A 12517-nucleotide genomic window follows, 5' to 3' on the forward strand; every position below is an offset into this window, starting at 1 on the left:
TAATCTGAATTTGAGTTTGTGGTCCTGCTGCAAAATAGGTAAGATATAAAGCCCAGCCATTGCTCACGTAGATTGTGTTTGTGTCCTTCTCACAGGTGAAGGTTGTTCTTTAATCCAGAAGTGTTCCGTCCTTGCTGTTGTAGCTCGGTGAACTGAGTGTATTGAACAATGTGTATCTTTGCTGGGCACCAGAGTCTCATAAAATATCTTTTCTTTGACTTCCACATCTGTGCAGCAGAAAAAAAATACGTTACCAAAGAGATACTGTGCTGAACATCTCAGATGTTTTTTGGTACTAATGGGAAAGAGACTTGATATCACAAATCTCTCGGGTTTATTGCTGATAGTGAGGCTCTTTAATACTTTTAATGAATAGGTGCTCTGAGGACACACATAGTTGTTTTGTTGTTTGGTTGTTTTTTTTTCATTTTGCATAACTTGTTTTACCCAGGATTCTCCTTGCTGCATTTTGAGGATGTTTATAAAGATGCTACCAGCATAAAGATGTAATTAGATGACCCCAGTAAGACATCCGTGCTTACGCTTATACTTCTATGTACCTTTTTCTGAGATTATTTAAGAGCAGCATATCCCCTTTTCAGAGCTGAAAAGAAACAATTCCAGTGTCTTCCTGTGGCCTTCCACTGTAAAGTGTCGCTGTGTGCCTGCAGTAGAGCAGCTATGGGTCAGTACAAAGAAGGGCTACAGGGCATAAACAGGAAATTCGTGAGATAAATAAAATATGTTAAGTTAGAGCAAAAGCAACAAGGATTTAGAGAGATGATGAGCCGTGCCACTGAGGGTATGTGGTAGATTTTGGGGATAAATTGATAATAACACTTTGGGGTTGTATCATGTGTTGCCATCATATGCTGTGTCAGCTGCTCTTTTTCCAGAGTTGTGTGCGCTGTGTTCTGTATGTCCCTGATCCTTGAAGTTGGGCATATCTCTGTAACTACAGGTAGCAAAAGTTGAGTCTGGCAAGGCTAAATTGGGATTGTAGTTGATGGGCCAGTTCCTCTGAATACCTGTTACACGTGTTTGAAGCCCTAGAATGCAGCAGTTTCCTTGTACAGAGCTAAAGCACAAGGCCGAGCTAAAGGGTTTTCAGTGCAGTTCCTGGTTGATGTAGTTACTGGAGTAGTTTTATTTGTTTGCTGTGAGGGTGTTTGCTAGATCAGTCACTGAGAAGATGTTGAGACAAGCCACAGTTTACATATTAAATGGCTTTGCAGTTTGGATTGCATGTATTTGTAATTAAAAGTAGGTTATTCACCTAAATTAGGCGTGATTATGTCTAGACATTATCTGACAGATATTTATCTGTCAGCAGTGAATGGTCCAAATTGCCCATGGAATTGGATGCAGTAGTAGGTTTGCCCATTTGATTTACTTAAAAGTTTTGCTGTTACTGAAGTTAATGTTTACACTATAACCTTTTAATGACTACAGTTCTGTGATATTTATTTGCCATCAACACTGTGCTTTCTAGGTAGGATTTAAATCCATTGTATCTGAGCGCTGCAGGATTATTATTCTAGTGTGCTATATTTGTTAGTGTCCCTACAACGAGTGACTTGTCAGTACATAATCAGAAATGCTAAAATAAAAGCATTCTCTTTCCTGTGTTGTAACTGAAATATGAGGAATCTTAGGAACTGTCCATTGTATGACTTGAAGGAAAAAATGACCAAAAAGATGTAGGCTTTGACAGCTGATGGATTTTTAGCCTGTATATAAATTATTTCTGTTTTTTGTTGTTTTTTTTTTTTAAAAGGGAGAAAAATTAGATTTTTTTCCTACAACAATGTTTTTTCCTTTCTTCCTCAAAAGACAGCAAGGAAAAGGACTGTGCTTAACCTTGAAATGCCCTTTTTTTAATTTAGTTGACGGCACAGAGGCCTCATGATACAATAGTGATTTCTTATCATTCAGATAACCTTGGTAACCTTCTGCCAGTAGACTTAGAGAAGGGAGATTTGCTGTGGCAGTGGATCTTCTTTAGACTTATTGGAAAACTAAAAACATCTTAAGCGCAATGTTTTACAAGAACATCTTTCCATCAATCATGAGTTTGTAGTGTAACTTTTTCAATATTTTTTTTTTATCCCAGTAATTAATATCTCTGTATTTTGGGCCTGCATTTCATTGACAATGAGATACAAGCCAGATGAGACGTCTTAACTGAAATTCTCAGGTTAACACCTAAGAGTAGGACTGTGTTGGATTAGGTTCCGTATAATCTGTGCAAACAGATGACATTTTCTATGAAACACTGAATAATTTAGTGTTATCTTCCAATGCTAAATAAAGATTTTTAAAAGGTCAATTTAAAGACTGTTGCTTGGCACATCAGAGATTGAAGTGTTGTGCTTTGTATTGGAGGTTTGTACTTTAAGAATGCAACAAAGATTCAATGTAAATTTGGGTAGGACATGCAATGAAGCAAATAAATTAATAGTCTAGATGAAAGCTGTGTGTGTGTCAGTGGGGATGCTTGGCTCTTCATAAAGTCTAAGTGCTTTTCAAACATTGATCCTCTTCCCCTTGAAGGGGACCAAGATTGGGGGTAATGGTGTAGGCAAATGGAGAGGAGAACGTACAGGAGTAGGGGAAATGAAAGAGGAGGAAGAAGTCACATGAGAGTGACTAAATCTGGTATTCTCACAAAAGCTGAACTGTGATGGCACTTCCACATAAACCAACAACTGATGAGGCTTCAATAAACACAGCGATTTTACACAGAATTGCATTTAGGATAAGGGAGCTGACGGAACAAATCGTGGCCCTGTCTTGTCAATGAATTCTCTGTTAGCAATTTCAAGTGATTACTCTGACTTTCATATTTCACCTGCAGAGGCTTAGTGTGTCGTCTTCTATTGCTCGTCATCTTCGTCTCGGAGAATGGGTGGGTGACATTGCAAATTAATGTGATGCACTCAGCCTGTCGGCTTGTGTGTTTCTACTTGGCTTCCACAAAATGCCATGTCAACGACAACTTAATGACTGCGGATTTCACAATATTGTGAAAACTTGTTTAACAAAAGTATAAAAGCTTATTTATAGAGCAAAACAGAAAGCGATCAGTAGCTTCATGCAGTGATAGGTGCATAATAAGCATTTTAATAAGCCTTTTAGGCTTGCAATAGAATGTACAGGTTTGTTTAAAGCTTGTCTTATTTATTATTAAATAAGGCTTCCCGTTTTCATTGGTGTAATTCCCCTTGAATTGGGAAAATTTGAAAATGTATACTGAAGAACACCATTAGCAATGTATTTGGAGTATTTTTTTGTAACAAGCTAGTTTCAGAAGCTTTCCATTAGAAGTAAGTGGCTTTGTATTTTCTATTAGTGTATTTTCTGTTAAATGTCAGAATCCTTACATTACTCTCAAGATACATTCATTTAAATTAACCTTCCAAATAAGAGTGAAGCTTCTATGTCACAAAGCTTGTTTTAAATGCTAGAAAATGAAACAACTGAAGGAATGTAGCTAACTTTAATCAGACACAAATTTGAAATTCCTTCTCCAAGCTAGTTATTTTATCCTGCGCTATCTAAAACAAAGCAAGAAAATACATTGTGATCACATATTGGGGATTTAATTGCCAGGCAGATGTTCTAGTTCGCAGCAGTAGGTTTGGGTGAGATGGCAGTGACGCTCAGTGTTGTTGTGCAGAACCAGGATCCCAACTTAATTTACCAGAACCCTGTGCAGCGTACATGTGATCGCTAACTTTTCTACTCAGAAATGCAGGCCTACACCTCTTCTGTTCTCTTCCCCAAATAGAAATCTAACTCAAGGTTTTGTGCTGCAGTCCTGCTTGAAATGCCATGTGATTTCCAAAATCGAACTGCTAAAATTTTCAAGCTCTGAAGTACCTGGTTTTCTAAATAAAATAAGTTCTTCCTCCTCTTCTTTAATCATGAAAACTGAAATCTTTCACACTTTTAAAACTACTGATGCTGTCTTTCTTTGTACAGTCTTACTTTGCTGATTTGAGCAGCTGGAAACTTGCCTTGATTGAAAAATAATTGTATATTTCTTGTATTGCACCTTAACTGGAAGGAATTCCAGATTTGTGTCCTATAGGAAGTTTCAGAATTGGGAGGTTGCTTTTGATTCATTGATTCCTCTCGGACACTTCAGAACATCTGTGGTGCAGGAGGTCTTGAAAGAGTGGGATTTCTAAACGGTCCTTTGGTGTGGAAAAAAAAGAAGACATCTTGTTTGAAAAAATGTTCCAGACTACTTATGTGCTGACTTCTTTAAACAAAAAAAAATAAAATCGGGTGAAAAAAAGAGTACTAAAAAAAGGGGGAAAGCTCCTACTTTTGCCATTGTGAATTTGGTTGAATTTACCCTAAATTTGAGTTAAGAAAAACAGAATTATCTCACTTATCTCTTTAGAGCATTCACTGGGTATTTTGTGTGTGTGATAACTTTGCTTGGCTGTCGGCTCTTCATGTATTTGAAGGCTTACTTGAAAGTGTACTGTGCTTACCTTTTTGTGGGTCCTTTTTGAGAGAGAAATGTCAGACAAGAGCATTTCTTAAAAGTTGGATGTGCCCATTTGTAATTAATTAATAGCTGATTTGCATAGTTATCTTCATGTTCTGGCTGCTAATTATGCAGCCTTCCTGAAACTTGACTTGTTTTTTACAGGTCGTGGCCACAAGAAGTGGTTGATGTCCCAAAGTGCTATTGAAATTAATTGGCATAGATTGTAATTTTAACTGTAAAGGTTTAGAAAGATTAGAATAATTTCAAGTAGCCACAAAGAGAGGGTGTTTATTTATCCAGGTTAAGTTTGAATTGCTTTTAAGGGAGGTAAAGTTTATTCTTTTCTAAGGTATTTTTCTAGTGTGTGACTACTTTCATCCGTGGCTTCATAGCCACGTGCTGGTAAGAGAGGTGACTTGTGTAAAAAGTCCAAAATGAAATGAAACAAGAAACCCCAGTAGATGAACAGGAAAAAAAACCAAATAGCTATTATAAATAGCAATATTGCATTGTTAGCTACTAGATCTGAGCTGTATTTTAATTTGTTCTGTTTTGCAACCTGAAAATATAGCCCACACTTAACAGTCTCCTGCGAGTACCCCAGCTGGCTATTTTAACTGTCACTCTGGGATTTCTACACTGCAATCTGTATATACTTGTTTTCATTCCTAGTCTCTTGGTTTATTCCTACCTAGCTCTAGCATTAAGACTTAAAGATCAGAATGATTTATTGGGCAAAAGATGTTAAACTGAATTGATTCCTGGTAAATAGGACTGAGGTTTTGTTAAAGGATTTAAAAATACCTAGCTTCATCTGAAAGCCATCTCAAGGTACTTTACCTGGTAATAGTCACTTTGATCATTATAGGATCACTTTTTTTAGCCTAAATTGAAGGTCTCAGGATGTAAACTGTAATGCCATAATTCCTACCAGTCATGTATAGGCTGTCATTAATAAAGGGGGAAAATGGAGATTTCTACGTGACTGTCATCAATCAATAGAAATGCTTTCAAGTTTCTCTCCAACATGGCCTTTAATAGCATGAATCAATATGATTTTTAGAACACGGTATACTTGTAATGTAGCAGGGTATTCTTGATGTTTAAGCTTTAATTTGTCTCGCTTGTTGATAGCACTTCAGTTGTGCCATTTGGTGTCTATGCGTGTTAGAGGCGTCTGGAAAATAATTCTGTTTTCATCAATAAAAAAACTCAGTGTTTCAAGTGTTGTTTTTGTTCCACGTTGGAACTACAACAAAGCCCTAAAAAAGTTTTCATGACATCAAGTTAATTAATGTGGTCTTTGAAAATCTGATTCGTGTAATCCTTGCCATGCTAATTTAACCACTACCATTTGTTTTCCTTAACTTTGGTCTGATCTGAGACCATTCTGTAAGTTATCCAGTAAACCTTTGTAACAGGTTTGTGGTTTTTTTCCTCAACACAGTGGCACCTTTGTCAACAAATGTAGCTGCTTTCTAACTTGCTTTGTTTTTTTGTTGTGAGCAGTGTACTAGAACAGCCTTATTTCCATTCTGTTTTTCCCTTCTGCTCTTCCTTGGGTTGCTGGAGCAGTACTAAAAGTCGACAGTCTGGTGCCATCATTTGCTCTTTTCTGAGAGACATGAGCTGTAATTTAATGAAGACTTTGCCATTTTACTTTGAGATAAAAGAGAAGGGTTGCATATTTAACAAAAGAGGAAGAGTGGTTTACAGGCACAGTAAGATGGAAATGAAACCATTCTAAAATCCCTTTGTGAAGCACTGAAGTTGCATAATAAAAAAAGTTACAGGATTATAAAACTCAGTAAATAGCTTACAAAATCGTTCATGAAGCTATGTAAATTAGTATCTTTTGATTAAAGAAATATTTCATCTTTATGTAGTCATAGAATTGTTTAGGTTTTGATAAAAAAAAACCTCAGTGATTTATTTTTGCCTTGTATATGTTTTCTCTTACAGAAATCAAAGTCGAGAGCCACCTGGATTTCCAGTTTCCTCATGCATAATAATGGTATCTTTGCTTCCTGCAGGGCAAGGCCAGAAAACCATGCAGTCATCAGGGCACAGATTCCGTGATGTTGAGCACCACCCGCTTCTCGCTGAAAATGACAGCTACGATTCCTCTTCCTCAGAGGCCGACATGGCAGAGAGGGTTTGGTTCATCCGCGACGGCTGTGGTATGGTCTGTGCTATCATGACGTGGCTTCTGGTTGTCTATGCAGACTTCGTAGTGACTTTTGTCATGTTGCTGCCTTCCAAAGACTTTTGGTACTCTGTGATCAACGGGGTTCTCTTTAACTGCTTGGCAGTGCTAGCTTTGTCATCGCATCTGAGAACTATGCTAACCGATCCAGTAAGTATGCAGTCGTTCCGTGACGTTGGGTTGTTCTCTCCTGTAGCTCATCGTCTGCAGAGAAATTTGGAGAAGTGCTATCAGTCTCCTCCTGTTAGGAAAATAGCATTAGATGCAGAACCCTGAAGTCGAAGGGATGGTATCTGTACTTTTCCTGTTCTTCTGTTAATCCATAATTAATTTTTGACTTCAGGAGTAGGCAGTATAAAATTAATTTATAAGGGAGAGGTAGGCTCGTGGGAAGCACAGTTTATTTGTTAAATATTAACCCAGGTTCTGAAGAAGCTAATAAAGCTTTAGTAATTTCTGTCCTGATTTTTCTTTCTTTTTTTCGTCAGATAGATTTTCAAAACTGCATAAAATGATACATTTCAAATGAAGCTGCACCTTCCATTTATGGCACATGAAAGAACTTTTAGAGATAGACTTGCTGAAAAATCTCAGTCACATACTGACATACAGTAAGAACTACTGCCTCACATGATTCATGCTTTATTGTGTTTAGGTATTTGGAGTCAATGGGAAGGGAGATTTCAAGTTGAACCCACATTGGATCGGTGTAAATGTCAGAGGTCTTGAAAGTACTCATTTCTTAGGACTTCGCAATTCAAGAGCTCAAGAGATGAAGTTGTTTATTTTGTGCAAAAATCTATTACTCTTTCTAGGGAGTAAATCTGGGGAGAGAGAGGTGAGGGGAAAACCACTTTCTCAAGATTTTTTGAAACAGTAACAGTGTATATAGAAGTTATGGGAGTGTTCAAAAAACCAGGAGTGTGTTGTAGTTAATGATTTTCTAGGTGTTTGATTTACTTCTGAGCCCACACCCAGTGATGAAATGTTGTGACTTTACAACCTGTGACACTAAGAAAGTTAATGGTTTGAGGATAGATTGCTTAAAAATACGTCCTGGTAACACTGTGTGACCTTCTAGACCTATGTTATTCTTTATGGATAAGACATGCTAGAAATTGAGATGAATCCCTACCTTTTTTTTCTCCACCCCTTTCCTCCTGATTCCCAGAATGGAAGACATGACATTCTGATAGAAACTAAGATTCAAGAAAAAAAAGGAATAAATGGCTTCACAACATATGTGGATTAAATTTAGTCTTTATAAGTATAAAAATAAATCTTTCGTTGCAAGGAACTGGTGACTGCCTGAGACTAGGATAGATGTTTTTGAAATAGAGCACATTTTTATCAGCAAAATGCTAAAAGCATGGCTTGAAGTTGTTGTCCATAGTGAATAGGTGAATTTGAGTGATGTGTTTTATAAGCATAAATTTACCTGAAACGAGATAAATTTGTGCTTTAGGAGTTCTTTCTGTCTCTGAGATTATTCACCATGCCTACACCCATAGTATTAACTTAAAAGAGAACATTCGTATTGCAGAAAACACTTCAGCAGTAGAAAGTGAGTGTTTGAGGAACTCCTTCAGCTCGTATCCCTACAAAAGCCAGCTGGCCCAAGTTTGAAGCACCACTCAGCCAAAGAGTTCATCTGGGGCAGAGCTCGGGCTGTGCCTCAGGCAATACAAACACAAGATTGTTATTCCAAGCAATACGCAACAAAAACTTTCAGCCTGAGTAGAGAGGCGTTTTGCAATTGAATCTGAAGTGCCTGCTGCCCAAAAACTTACTTAAAGTGTCTGTGTAAGGGGATCATGTTGCCAGTGGGTTTCTTCTGAATGAGAAGTGATTCTAGGATGTTGCAGGTGGTTTAAGCCAGCCTGGAGAAGGTTCTGTCTGTGTGAAGGGAGGAGTTGGTACAGAAAGGCCGTTGCACATCTGTGCTTATTTCACAACCTCTTCCTGCTGTGGATAAGCCCTGAACTCTGTAAATAAGTGAGGTGACAGTGGTACTTTGCATTATTTTCACTAATCCAAAGTTAGATTGTGATCACAAGGCTTTAGATTAATATTGTTACTGGAATAAGCAATCCTGCCTATTTTTCCTGTCTGTTCATCGTCTTCCTCACTGTGTCGAAACAGCTGCTGATGCAGCTCTGTGGTGAACACCTCAGAGAACTAACCCCTAAAAAGTCATTTATTTTCCAGATGGATTATTTTTCTCTGGATCAGTCCCTTCAACTGTTTACCATGTAGCTACAGAAAGTTTCACAGTAGCAGAAGGCAGCAGGGGATGCTAGATGTGGAATAAAGAAGCTGCTGGTCGTTCATGCTGACAGCATCCAAGCTAAAAGCTTCAGTGTCATGTAAAAAAGGGATCACTGTTGGTTCTTATGAACTTGTATACAAGGGGCAAGTGGCTAAATCTTGGATTCAGAGAGTTGAAATAACATCTTCCAAGTAGTTGTTGCTGATTTAACTTGTGTGGATGGCTTGGCCTAATGGAATTTCACAACAATTAACATGTGCTGCTGGTAAGAAAGCACATCTAGCAGTGCTTATTCAGAGTAACTTCTCAGCAAATATTGTACCTGTAGTGCTTGTATCTGCATGTAAAGATGTGTCTTCCTCTTTATTTTATGTATGCTGATGACGGCAAATTCTATCAGAATTATGCTAATGCTTGGCTGTAGATGAGTCTTACTGAAATGAAACTGAATTTGAGGTCAAGCAGAGGTAATTTATTCATGTGGAAATGATTCTGGCTTATGGTGGACTAAATTTAAGTAAGTTGAACTTATTTGAGCAATTATCCTCAGGTTACTCTTAAGAAGTCTATAAAAATGTATTTTTAAATGTTCTCGCACCATTTAAGAAGCTTTCTCTCCTTTAATTGAAATTATTTCAGGGGGCTGTACCCAAAGGAAATGCCACTAAAGAATACATGGAGAATTTGCAACTGAAACCAGGAGAAGTGATCTACAAATGTCCAAAGTGCTGTAGTATCAAACCTGAACGTGCACACCATTGCAGGTAGGCCATAGTTTTCTTTAAAGCAGCTATGCATATTGAGTCTTGGAATAATAATCCTCATATTTGTGTTACTTTTCCCCCCCTACAAATGTCTTTTGCTGTCCAATAAACTGTCAAATTCATACATTGTGGAGCATTTTAGAAATATAATATACTATGGCCAAAAATTAGTGAGGATGAGGGGATAGAAGTAAGAGACTCAAAGACATTTTCAATATAATCATATTGTGGTATCCTAAGTGCTTCTTGATCTGTGAATATTTTTTCGTGAGCCTCATTCTAATTATTGTGCTGTACTGTTGAGAATGCAGGGCAAAAGAAGAATCTCAAGGAAATTTCTGATAGAAGCTGATTTAAGAAATGACTCCTGCAATCCTCCATTAAGAAAATACAGATTAGTTTTGAACTACTACTTTAATTTCATAGTGCATCATTTGAAGTTATATGTGAATTGTCAGATTCTTTTCCCAAAGTTGCACACATAGTTGGTTAAATGCACTCCTGCTTATTGAAGATTCATTTTAGTAAGGGCAGAAACGATGATTTGAACTTAACGTGCTATGGAAGAGATAGTAAATGTATAAATTTTTCATTAGTTCTCGATCTTTTCAGTTTTCAGGCACTGCGGATATGCATTTGTAATGTTTATTGTGTGAGAGTTGAAAATAGATATGCCTGCATAATTAAGGCTTACATAAATATGTAAATGTTTCTGGTGGCTCTCTCTAGGTGTGAGGAGTGGTGTGTATTGAATTGTGCGGTGTATTAAATTTAAGTCTCTGAGTTAGTGCCCGTCAGAAAGACAGAGTGAAGTCTTGTCAGGACTCTCAAATTATTCTGTAAATTTGTGGTTTCTAAATTGAATGTCTCGGTGTATGTCACTTATCTGTGTGAAAGTTATGGCTGAGAAGCTATTTCCATTATAAATACTCTGCCTTGGCACTGAAATCTTGTTCTTCTCTCAGCTGTGAGTGGGTTTTTGTATCTGGAGTGTGAAGGGAAAAGTTTCATGTATAAATAGTCAAGTATAGAATTATTTCAGTTAGTTTATCTGTGTTGTAGGATGGCTTTTGCATGGATGCAGATACCAGGCCTGTCTTTGTGTGCGGTGAGTTTGGTTCTGGCTGGCTTTATTAGCTCCAGTGCAGTGTTACATGAACACACTGGTACCAGTTGCTTGCTGGGCCTGGAGGTGGAAGCAGCGCAGCTTTCTTGTGGCAGAATGAGCTGTTAATCTCTGGGGATCCAAAATCTGTTCAGATATCTCAGTGTTTTGTTCATGGGATGCAGTAAAGGGACACCTCAGAGTCTCTGCTGAGTGTGAGTTGGATCTTGCTCATTTTCTCCTCTCAGATTTAGGCTGGCTCCTGCAGGGACTTTGTGGGTATCTTTGTAAGGTGTTTTCCATACCTTTGGTCCCGATAGGATTTACTAATTTGGAAGTAGCCCTAAATGAAGGCATCTTATGTTGAACTCTATGTACAGGTAAAGAAGCTGGAGTATTGGAGAGCCTAGAGACGCTGCGGCTCTGTCCCCTGCAGAGTCAGTTGGGTACATCTGGACCATCATCCTCAGCAGGCACTGTGTTATCTTGGATGTCCCAGTAGCCTGTGACCCCAGATAAGGCAGTGTTGATTGAAAAATTATTTTTTTCATGGAAGATGAATAAAAATAAGCTTTAAGTAGGGACTTTGAGTACATCGTTTGTAGCAAGAATTTGAGCAACGTTGTTAGAGCAAGAAAGGAAATCTGTGATACTTTCAGAGGGCTTGTTTTCACTGACCCCTGGTTCAGGGACTTGACTTTGCATGTCTTCTGAATTGTTTTACTTTTCTGTGCCTTGGTAAAATACACTGTGAGATGTTCCACGTAAGGACAAAGGATGCATTTTAATGCTTGCACAGTGCCTAACTGGCTTCACAGAACATCTGAAAGAGAGAGCCAGAGCCTGAAAGTGTATGTGCTGTCCTTTTGTAAGCCTGCTGTCATGTTTTGCTCAGCAGTTGGATATCTGATTTAATTGCCTTTGGTTCTGCTACTCATACAATACACGCTACTAATAGTTGCTGTTAACATTTCTTAAGTAAAACAGTTAATTTCTCTGTCAGTTTTTTGAGTGTTTAATACATACTGCATAGACCAGCTACCAGAATCTCATTTGCTGCTGTAGATTTAGCACTGTAGAAGTGTACTGAGTAGAAAAAAAGGTTTGTTTGATTATACTGCCAACTTTTTATTGGCTTGCAAACCCATTCTAAGGTTATTAAAAGGATGGTCTAGTCCCAAGTAGCCAAAGTGGCAATTTGCTGATAGAAGAGACTTGAAAATGGAAATTGAAGTTGGTTTCTGTTGGGAAATAGTTACACTCGAAGCCACAGTGCGTGTTTTGAGTAGTAAATTATTAACAGAAGAGGCTCTTATGATGTAGTTATGAAAATTGTTTTGCAACACTGCAGCAGATGTCCTTTGAGGAAGAAAAATAGTTTCATAATGTACCAGTGATGGGGAAAAAAGAAGAAGAAACCTTTATTTACAGCTAAATATCTAGCCTCAGAGAAATATATTAAACTGAGATTTTACTAAGCAGTTAACATTTTCAGCATAAGGAAGAGGCTTATCCTGAGAGAATGCTATTTCGTTTTCTCTGAAGGAACGCAGCTGTCATTATTTCCAGCCTCCTCTGAGTGCCTGCATTTGTGTGTGGGGAACTGTAACACCACATCAAGTCACTGAGATGTTTGCATCAGTTTTGCTGAGAATTTCTATTGCCCAGA

The 12517-nt window shown here is 37.9% G+C and overlaps 1 protein-coding gene across 1 annotated transcript; it reads left to right on the forward strand.

The window, feature by feature from the left end:
* Nucleotides 1-6554: 6554 nt before the first annotated feature.
* Nucleotides 6555-9743, forward strand: LOC104544072 (palmitoyltransferase ZDHHC7; the record flags this gene model as incomplete). Its single annotated transcript, XM_010188824.1, has 2 exons — nucleotides 6555-6860; nucleotides 9619-9743. Coding segments are annotated over exons 1-2 (431 nt in total), but the record flags the coding sequence as incomplete, so codon positions are not given.
* Between the last annotated feature and the right edge of the window lie 2774 nt (nucleotides 9744-12517).

Source organism: Mesitornis unicolor, unplaced genomic scaffold, assembly GCF_000695765.1.
Source record: "Mesitornis unicolor isolate BGI_N332 unplaced genomic scaffold, ASM69576v1 scaffold28177, whole genome shotgun sequence".
NCBI lineage: Eukaryota > Metazoa > Chordata > Aves > Mesitornithiformes > Mesitornithidae > Mesitornis > Mesitornis unicolor.